The sequence below is a fragment of the Ricinus communis genome, chromosome 2 (genome assembly GCF_019578655.1).
Source record: "Ricinus communis isolate WT05 ecotype wild-type chromosome 2, ASM1957865v1, whole genome shotgun sequence".
In the NCBI taxonomy this organism is placed as follows: Eukaryota; Viridiplantae; Streptophyta; class Magnoliopsida; order Malpighiales; family Euphorbiaceae; genus Ricinus; species Ricinus communis.
In genome coordinates this window covers 12,706,031-12,716,991 of record NC_063257.1, presented here as the reverse complement: position 1 = coordinate 12,716,991, position 10,961 = coordinate 12,706,031, and the positions used below count along the sequence as shown (strand labels likewise).

General features: G+C 31.3%; 1 protein-coding gene across 1 annotated transcript; it reads right to left on the bottom strand.

Moving 5' to 3' along the window:
* Window positions 1-3,024: 3,024 nt before the first annotated feature.
* Window positions 3,025-5,036, bottom strand: LOC112536870. Its single transcript, XM_025159757.2, has 2 exons — window positions 4,735-5,036; window positions 3,025-3,987 (listed from the first exon to the last, which is right to left on the bottom strand). Exons 1-2 carry the CDS (start codon window positions 4,856-4,858, stop codon window positions 3,755-3,757), a joined length of 357 nt encoding a protein of 118 aa, XP_025015525.1. The 5' UTR covers window positions 4,859-5,036; the 3' UTR covers window positions 3,025-3,754.
* Window positions 5,037-10,961: the final 5,925 nt, after the last annotated feature.

Genomic DNA, 10,961 nt, shown 5'->3' with positions numbered 1-10,961 from the left:
TACAATCTTTAGATTTTACAGGTTCATCTAACAACTTGGTATTTTCAAGGCTCACACTAAACCTCTTCCTTTAGTGAATCAATCTCTCACTAAGTCTCTTAACCTTTGAGTATTAATGGTTACTCAACAACTAATTATTTATGTTTTTAATACCTAGGCTCACACAACTACCCTTTAGAGTTTTAGTTGAATAAAGAGTTTCAACTTAATAACTTTACAAAGAAATAAATTGAGTGTAGAAAGTTGAAAAATAAATTTGTAGGAGTTCTAGTACATCTAATTCACACACTTAGTTATAGAGTCTTTAAGAGGAGCATTTATACACATACCAACCCCTTGGAGATGTTATAATAAGGCCAAGACTCTTTAATTGCAAGATTTGATGGCTTGGTAAGAATTTTCTGAAGTCATGAAAAGCACCCCCGCGCTTTCTGAAGAAAAGAGACGTTAGGGCTCTAACGGCTCCAGCCATGTGGCACTGATAGGGTGGCTGATATCTCAACGGTTACCGACATCACATTAATTGCAAAAACTTTTCCCTTGCCACAATAGCACCCCGCGCTTTCCTTGTCCGCGTCCAGAAGCACCCTCGCACTATCTTCGGCCAGTTTTTGTCTCAAGTCCTGATGTGAGGCGCCCTCGTGCTATCTTCTCGCCCTTGCACTTCTTGAAGCTTTGACACTTTGACTGCCAGGTTTCATGAGGCAATCAGCTTGTTGTCAAGTGGACCTTTCAATGTCTTGAAAGCTTTTATTCATGTGAAAAGTGCCCCCGCTCCTTGGAAGCACGCTTGCACTTTTAAGGTCTTTTTACAAGACTTGCTTCAAGGCTCAAGAATGTTTAGTCTAAGCTTGGCTCCTTTGATGCTCTATCACATAAACAATCAGTCATGATGTTAGTGATGTTCTATTTAGTTGTTAGGATCAAAATAGAGATCAATTGCAGCTTAGATCACCAATCTTCTCCTTTTTGATTTTGACAATCAAATTGATTAGAAATCCAAAATTGGTCAAGTATATATGCAATTGAATAGTTAGGAACTAACATTCAAGAGTCAAAGGAAAAATTTACTTAAGGATTTAACAATTTGTTACTCCCTCTCGATATTTGTATTTCCTTCCCCTTAGCTTTTGTAACTAAGTCATGTAAGCATATTTTTTATTTTGATTGTAAGCATATACTTATCAATTTAAGAACTTCTTCCCCTTTATCATGTACTTAGGTGTTTAAGAATTTCTCCCCCTTTTAGCCAAGTTAGGTCTCTCTCCCCCTTTGTCATTATCACGTATTAATTAATTTAGGTCTTTCTCCCTCTTTGTCAAAATTTTAGAAAAAGACAGGAAAGTAAAATGCAAGGAGAAAGAAAATAAAAAAAGATTTCATTCATAAAGAAAATGCTTTACATATGTGTGATCAATAAGAGAGATGCATGCATGAGAAAAGAAAAAAAGGAAAGAAAAATAGAAATGAAAATAAGAGCTTAATCTTCTACTTATTCATCCTCTTCTTTTTCTTCATCTTGAAAAACCATAAGCTCCTTTCCTTTCCCACTAGAGCTTGCTTGAGGAGGTGGAATTGGAGCTTCTTCTTTCTCTTCTTCCTTCCATATAAGACTTTAGAAAGTTTGAAAACATGATTGAGAGACTTATGATTTTCGAAACTGGGAGGTTGCTGAACATAGACTTCCTCCTCAATGAAACAATTTAAAAAAGTACTTTTCACATCCATTTGAATTAACTTAAAGTTCATGTGATATATATATGCTAAAAGCATCCTAATAGCTTCTAATCTAGCAACTGGAGCAAGGGTCTCATCATAATCAATGAATTCCTCTTGGTTATAACCTTTTGCAGCCAATCTAGTTTTGTTTCTAGTGATAGAGCCTTGCTCATCTAGCTTGTTTCTTGGTTATAACCTTTTGCAGCCAATCTAGTTTTGTTTCTAGTGATAGAGCCTTGCTCATCTAGCTTGTTTCTAAACATCCATTTACAATCTATAATTTGGTTATTCTTGGATCTAGAAACAAGTTCCCACACTTTATTTCTCTCAAATTAGTTGAGTTTATCTTGCATAGCAATCACCCAACTCTCATCATTTAGAGCCTAATCAATGCTTCTTGGCTCAATTTGAGAAACAAAAGCTAGATTATTTAAAGCTACTAGTTTAGAACGAGTACTTACACCTTTTGATAAGTCTCCAATGACTTGAGTAAGACGATAATCCTTTTGAAGTTCTAAGCCTTGGAAAGATTTTAGGAGGTTTCCATCTCTTAGAAGTCTTGAGTTGCATCTTGATTATGTTGATCTTTTTGAATTTCCTCTATAAATTCGTTCACTCCTTTTGAGGAGCCATCAACATTTACTTTGAGTTCCTCAATTGCACCTACAAGATCATTCACCCAAATACCTTTTTCAAGATCAAGCTTGTTTGATTCATCAAAAACTACATTCATAGATTCTTCAACTACTAAAGTACGTTTATTAAAGATTCTATAAGCTTTACTTGAGGTGGAATAACCTAGAAAAATTCCTATGTCGGTTTTGGAAAATTTTCCAAATTTATCCTTAGTATTTAAAATGTAGCATTTGCAACTAAGAACTCTAAAATATGAGACCTTAGGTTTTCTTTCTTTCCAAAGCTCATAATAAGTTTTGTTTAGTAAAGATCTTTTGAAAACTCTATTTGCAACATAATAACTAGTGTTAACGGCTAACATCGCATTTATTGAGAAAATTGCCCTTGCGCCACACTAGCACCCCTGTGCTTGCCTTGTCCTCTTCTAGAAACGCCCTCGTGATTCTCATTGCGCTATCTTTTGCCAGTTTCTATCTCAAGTCCTGATGTGAGGCACCCTCGCGTTTCTTGAAGCTTTGACACTTTGACAGCCACGTGTCATGAGGCAATTGGCTTACTGTCAGGTGGACTTTTCAACATCTTGAAAGCTTTTAGTCATGTGAAAAGCGCTCCCGCACCTTAGAAGCGCACTCATACTTTTAGGGTCTTTTTACAAGACTTGCTTCAAGGCTTAAGAATGTATAGTCAAAGCTTGGCTGCTCTGTCACGTAGGTACTCAATCTTGATGTTAGTGATGTTCTTTTGGTTATTAGGATTAAAATGGAGATCAATTACACCTTAGATCAACATAAATTCATGGGTTCCCATACATGTTAAAAACACTAATTCCAGAATTCAAAAAAATTGAGATAATAACATTCCTTCATTGATTTAAAAAAGCTAAGTAGAAAAATGAAAAATTTATAAAAATTAATCAAAGTTGCTAACTAAATGACATATTAATTAAATAAATTTTAAAAAGAAATTTTTCTAATTTCTCTCTCCATACTTAGTTTTGACATTATCCTCAATATCATAGGTATATATATGCAAAAAAAAAAAAAGAGAAAAAAGATAGAATGCTTTCTTAAAATTTTACAATGCTAATAGTTGCCTTGAAGTCCAATCTCCATCTATTCAACCTTATAAAGCTATTTAATACATATAATTGATTAAGAGAAATACATTAGATAACAAAAACTCAAATACTAAAATTAAAAATAATCATAAAGTATGATTACATCACAAATAATAATAAAATAAAATTTCTAAAGTAATGAGAAAAATAAAACTCCTAAGATAGCTAGGTAGCTAAGTCCTAAAAAACAAACATAATAAATGGGAAATCTTAAAGAAAAACTCCCAAAATCAATATATCTACCATGAGAAGGTGATGGAGGTGGTGATGGTGCCTCGAAGTTCACTGACTCAGTGTAGCAATCAAGCTTGTAGGCTTGCCGACATTGAATCCTTTCCACATTAGCCAAGCATGCATCAAAAGCATCAAGCCTACATCCAAGTTAGTGTTCATGGACTGAGACAAGACTGGTTGCCATCCTTGACTACCACCCTCTTCATTGTTTTCATGTGCCTCCCTTTCTTCCTCTATTGGCTCTTCATTAATCTCACTGCTACTTGCTCCACTACTAGAGCCTTTCTTTCCCATAAAGCAAATAGGGCCACCCAAAAAAATACTAAATTAGCTCTCATTATGGCATGAACATCAAAGCTTACCGTGAATGGTATTTGTTCAAATGGAGATTTATTTGGATCAAAGCCAACAAGATAACAAGCTAGACCCGTAATAATATGACCCAAACCAATATAATTTTTAGGCCTAGCAGGAGTTTTGAGTAAACTTTGCATTATAAAGTAAACCAAAGAAATCAATTTGTTGTTGTCCAAACACCACAAAAAATTCAACTCTTTTTTAGCAGCTTTACTTATTTCCTTTTTATGAAAAATGTCACCACACATAAATTTAGAAATAAGCATGTAGCAATTATTATTAAAGATGGCATTAGGCATATTATTTACATCATGCCTATCCTTTCCCGTAAAATTTTTCCAAGAACTTCCTATATGAAATTTATGGTGTTGCTCACAAATTTGCCCTTTATTTCAAACCAAAAATTTGCATAATTGTATCACATGTGATTTTTGTACAAAAATCCTAACTCTGAATTTTTTATCATTTGATGGGTTGTATTGCAAGGTTACGAAAAATTTCAAGTTTAACTCATTATAAGAAGAATAAACCTTGAAAGCAAAATCTGTCTATCCCAGCCTATCTAAGAGAGACATTGTTTTATCATAAATCCTTAACTTTATCAAGGAAGGAATATCTAAAAATTTTGCAAGCTACTTGCTCTCTACAAGCAAGGCTTAGAAATCTATTACCTTCTTCATGAGACTTGATTTCAAAAGGGGCTCCATACATGGTCAACATATTAACTTCATCTTCGTTAGAATTTAAAGTAACATTCTTACTTTTCTCCTTCCTTGCTCTTGTTTTTGGTGCCATTTGATGTTATAGAAAGAGTTTAAAAGAAGAATGGAAACTTAAATCTTTAAAAATATGAAGAAGATGACTATTTTTCAGAGAGAAAAAAGTGGTGATAGAGAGAGAAAGCTTGAGTTGCTAGAGATGGAGAGAAGTAAAGAGATATGGAGAGGAAGAGAAAGAGATATTTGTATAGGGAGGAGGCTTTAGAGTTTTTAAATGAGTGTTTAAGACTCGTTAGGAGTTAATTTTGGACCTAAACCTAATTACCCTTTATTTTTAACTTAATTAAATCATTTTTTTGTAAAAAAAAAAAAATCAGAAGAGGGCATGTGGATCACTAGGTCTGGGACCTAGTAGCATTGCCGCAAGCTAACGACTCGCATTGGTGGTATGAAGGTTTTCCTCCTTACGAAGGATGTGTGTGCTCGCAGATGCAGCTACTGTGTCTAGCCCGCAACCTTCTAGAACCAGCTACTACACTTGGCCGCAACCTCATGGATGGCTTGCTGCTCTCCTTGCTTTTCTCGCTTGCGGACGTTCTACGAGCCTGTTGCTAGCGATATGCGACGCACTTCGCGACCTCGCGGATGCTCTGCACCTAAGAGGCTCGCGCGATATGCTCTTGCATTGACGTTGTTGGCCTTTATGCTAGGCAGCTGCTGGGTGCTATGGGCCCGCGACTAAGAGGCAACCTTACTCGTTAGTGGATGCTATATAACTTTGTTAGCGAAAAACTTTTTCGTGTAAAATTGTTTTATACCTAGGTTAGAAATTCGTATAAACTAAGAGCAAATAATTAATGAAAATTATAAACTTTTGAAAGAAAATTAAAAGTTAAAAATTAAAAATACTCAAATAACCCAAATAAAAAATGACAATTTTAACTTAAAATCAAACTTTATTAATAATTTAAACAAAATAAAAATTAAACTAAAGAAAACTAAGACTAAATCAATAAAATCTAACTAATTCCTAACTAGTGACAAGCAAATCAAAAGATCATTAAATCCTAATTCTTGCCTGATTGTTCTTGTTCTACTTCCTTAGGCTTAGTTTCCCCCTCTTAGGCATTGCCATGGAAGGTGTAACATCCTTTCTAGGGTATCCACATCCTCTTTTAGGATTTATTGGCTTAGGAATAATATAGGACTAAACTTTGAGGGCATGGCCAAATAGGCCATTTTGATTTTCTTGGCCATTTTATCCAAAATTTACCATTTTTAGTTAAATTTAACCCTTTTTTAGGAGAGTGAATTACACTCTATATATTAAGAGAGTAAATTCAATAAAAATAGTAAAAATTAATTTTTAAAATTAAATTAAACAAATAAATTAGCTATTAATAATAACATTAAAAAAAATTATGAATCGTTAATAAATATTAACTATTTGTTATTTTACTTTAACTTATTTTTTCCTCAAAAGAAGAGTGGTTCACACTTTCTCATCTAGGGATGAATTGAGCTAAAAAATCAAAATGTTGATCCCCTTCTTCTTCTTCATCATTCTTATAGTCATTCTTCACTCATATTTTTCTTCGGGGTCTTCCTTAGGATCTGCTTTAAAATCCTTTTTAGAAGATAATATCTTAATAGGATGCTTTGCTAGAAAAGCTTTCTTCTCACGCTCCATTCTTACTGTAAGCATAGAAAGCTATGGCTTCTTTAGGCCTATAAACTCCTTTCATCCTAATTTTGTTTCTTAGATGACAACGTGTGTGTGTTGGTGCTAAAGATTGGTGCTAAAGATGGAAACACCATTCTTCTATATGAGAGTGTCCCCTAGAAGGTTGTCTAGGCAAGTTGGACTAAGAAATGAGGATTTTGGATGAAGAGGTGATGGAGGTGAGGAAGAGATGACTTCTTTCTTCGCTGTATTTTGCCTAGAATCCATAAAGACTAAAGATCTAAGAAAAATAAAAATTTGCGTAAGATGACTCTTTAGAGGGAGTGTAGGTGCCAATATATAAAGGATTTTTTTAAATCCTAATCTATATAAAAAAGGAAAAACTAAGTTAAAATTAATTAGAATTCCTAGTTTTTTCTTAATTGCTTGTTCTAATCCTACAAGAAAACAAATATCTTATATCTTAGTAATTCTCTATGATTATATGCCGCATAATTAATAATTATTTAATATATAATATAATAAATACATAATCATGATAACAAAAAATTAATTAATTACCAAAGCTCAATATTAATAATAAAATTTTATGTTACCACATGGAACACTTCTTATGCTTGAGAATCCACATAGATGATATGACACTAGAATTTCCTACACGAACCTACAAATAAAAATAAAGACATTAATTCATTAAAATTGAAAACTAAAATAAATAATAAAAAGTAATAAAAATCAAAGATACACATGCTAAATTTATTGTCTCTAGCTAGACATTGTTGAATGAGCTCAATTTGGTTGTGCATCAATGCACTCCATATCTTGGCCATAAGTCATTTCTTCCAAATATGGCTTCAACTGACGACTATTCACTTTAAATTACTCTTCTGTCTTGGTATTATGTAATTCCACCACACCTTGTGGAAATACTCTCACTACTCCGAAGCGTCCATTCCATCTTGACCTAAGTTTTTCCTAGAAAAAGCTTAAAGCACAAGCTAAATAATAGAAGTTTTATTCCATGGATAAAGGACTTATGAAGTAAATTTTTATCATGTTGTCTATTGGTCCTTTATTTATATAGTTTGGCATTCTCATATGCCTCACTGAGCATTTCCTTAAGCTCATTCAAGTCTAATATAAGTTCTTCATTTACTTTACTCAAATCCATATTTAGCTCTTTAATAGCCTAGTATGCTTTGTGTTCAGTGTTCTAGTCCATAAGCAGATGTCAAGCTTTGCCAAATGCTAGTCTATACGGACTCATACCAATTAATGTTTTGTATGATGTGCAATATATCCAAAGAGTATTATTTAGATGCATTGCCCAATCTTTTCTAGGTGGGCGAACTGATTTCTCAAGCATAAACTTGATTTGTCTATTACTCATTGTTAGCACCTATTTTCTCAAAATCGCCGCTCACACTCACTTGCACTTGTCTTGATGTTTGTGGGTGATAAAGAGTTGTCACTCCATGTGTTACTGCTTACTTTCTAAGCAAACCAACAAATGCTTTGTTGCTAAAATAGGTTCTTCCATCACTAATGATTGCTCAATGCATTTCAAACTGCTAACAATATTATCCTTCACAAATCCATAAACTACATTGGCATCATAAGTCCGGGTAGTAACTGCTTCTATCTATTTAGACACATAATCAACAACAACAAGAATATATCCATAACCATAAAAAAGTGGAAAGGATCTCAAAAATTCAATACCCCACACATTAAAAATTCAACTAAAAAATTAAAAGTTTGAGGCATTTCTTTTCTTTTACCAATATTTTCACTTCTTTGATATCATTACATTTTGCACAAATATATAAGCATCTTTAAATAAAGAAGGCCAAAAAGAAACCTAATTGGTGTTGTGTGTAATTTTACACATGTCTTTGAGTTGAGTTTTAGTGAATTTTGAATTATTAATTACAATTAAAGACGGTGAAAGTGACACATATTTGCTATCTTTAAGCGATTCCGAATATGAAGAGGTCAAAGTTAAAGATGTGGCAAAGATTGAGTTGGAGAAAAGCGAAGAAGCTTGCTAGATATCATTGAATCTATTAAAGATGTTGATTTTATTGGTATTGAAAATATTATTTATTCTAAAATTTTTCTAACCACTTTTGTAAAAGAATCATAGGTTAATAATGAGTTTTTAGTAATCCTAATTATATGTTTGCTTTTTTTACAATATTCTAACAAAATTTAAAGACTAATTTTTTAAAGAAATAAAAAAAATGATGCGGTCAAGAATCAAAGTCAAGTCATGAACCAACTTCAGATCTATAATGGGCCAAATTTTTCAAGAGAAGCAAGCCCATATATGAAGCGTTCTTATTGACTAGGGTTTTTCACTTATTTCTTTGGCGATTGACTAGTCAAATCCTTCTCTACACCAATAAAAACATGTGGGGCACGACTTCCTATTTAGTTACTTGGGAAATTTGTTCTATTCCTTATATGTTTAGGAAGTAACCTTTTTAGACTTTTATCCCTTATATGTTTAGGATGTAATCTTTTTTTAGACTTTCACTCCATTGTCTGTTTATGAAGTTATGGTCTGTTTCCAATTAGACTTTTATTCCTTAATTAGATTAGAAATTAGGGTTTTAGGAGACCTAAATGGTTTATCAATTAAAGTGAGAATGCATTATTCTCTTTCTTTCGTTCTGGTTAGAACTAGTGAAGGTAAAACTTGTGGCCTTTATGAATTAGTATTATAAAATCTAATTAGAATAGGGGTTTAGATTGTGGCGACACCCCTTTGATAACTCAGGTTCTTGTTTTGTTAAGCAGCAGGCCTAAGTTCTTTAAACACCTAATTTGATAGTCTTGGTTCCTGCCCTGTTAGGTAACGAGTCTAAATCTGTTTGAATGTTACAAAGGCAATTACATTGAATTGGTATACAAGTTTAATCTCCTTTTATTATTTCATATTTTAGATTAAAATAGTTATTTATTTAAATACTGATATTAATATTTATTTATTTAAATATATTTATGCATTATAATTTTATTATAATTAAGAATTATTAAATTTAGTATTTGATATCTGTTTCTTCTTGAATAAAGGTATTTGATAACTGTTAAAATTTATCATTATTATTATTATTATTATTATTATTATTATTATTATTCTAAAAAATAATTCTATTATAATATATAATATTTAATTTCTAAAATTTAAAAATTACTATCAATTATAAGCATTAAAATAATGAAACGATAAGTACTTAAAGTACTATGTAGTTTCACAATTTGATAATTTTTAATATGTGATATGTGATTACAAATTGTGATAAAAAATTTATCTCACCGTTAAGAAATTTCAATTGGTAAGGATTTAACTATCTTTACTCCAATCAGCTATAATTATTATATTTTTTGTGTTCCATAATATGGGTTTAGAATTTAACAACTCAAAATGTATTTAATTGTTAAGTCGATATTATCAAATCAATAACTTCTTAAATTGTGATTTAACAGTCAAATATTAGAATTAAGAATTGTTAAGCTTCAAAATTATGTTATCAAACATAGATAACATGATAATGATGTCTGATTGGCGTAAAACTAGTTAGATCCTTATAAATTGAGAATTTTTAATGATGAGATATTTTTTTTTATCGGGATTTGTAATTATATGCCTTTTTTTATCTGAAAAAAAAACATATTAAAAATTGTAAAATAATGAAAACACATGGTACTTTTATGTACTTGTCCCAATTTATTGGAAATATATACATATATATATATATATATATATATATATATAGACATTTAGCATATTTTCTAAGAAAAACCTCTAATGATTTATAATTAAAAATATTTTTTCCAAGGATTTATTAACTATTGAACATAATAATTTCCTCGAGAAATAAAATTAGTTCTTTAAATTTATTAATCAATAAAATTATTAATTTATTAAATATTAATTGTAAGTGAGCCGACCAAATTTTTTAATCTGAAATATACTTGGTGAGTTTCTAAGTTTTTTTCTTTACAAAATAAACATTACTTTATCCATTACTATCTTTATCTAGTTCTGATATAAACAAACTACAAATTACAAACTAAATGCAATAACAATGTGACCATTGAGAGCACCATTTTCACTTCTTAGAAGAACGAGAGGTTATGATATCAATTTGCACAAACAGCTACAGTCATGCTTTATATGAATTAAGATTGCATCAAAAGATTTATTTAAGGATTTTCTCAATAAGTATAGGATTATTTCATGCATGTAAAATGTTTCTTGTTAGAAACCATATCAATTTCCATATATATATATATATAGTGTTCTAACACATTTTTATAATATTCTTTCAATGCTATATTGTCAAAAATAAATCTAAATTTTAAAAGTAATTTTCAGAATAAAAATAAAATTTATATTACCGAAAAGAAAAAGAAAAAATCAGAGGCCAATGTTAGGTGATCAGTCATGCAATTTATCCCACTACGCCAACTTATTAATGCATGTAAA

What these genes read in the sequence shown, in the direction of transcription:
- LOC112536870 (XM_025159757.2), bottom strand. Translation starts at nt 4,858, where the DNA reads ATGGCACCAAAAACAAGAGCAAGGAAGGAGAAAAGTAAGAATGTTACT. An exon ending in AATCAAGTCTCATGAAGAAG is followed by an intron (nt 3,988 to 4,734) that starts GTAATAGATTTC and finishes TGGGAAAGAAAG; the next exon opens with GCTCTAGTAGTGGAGCAAGT.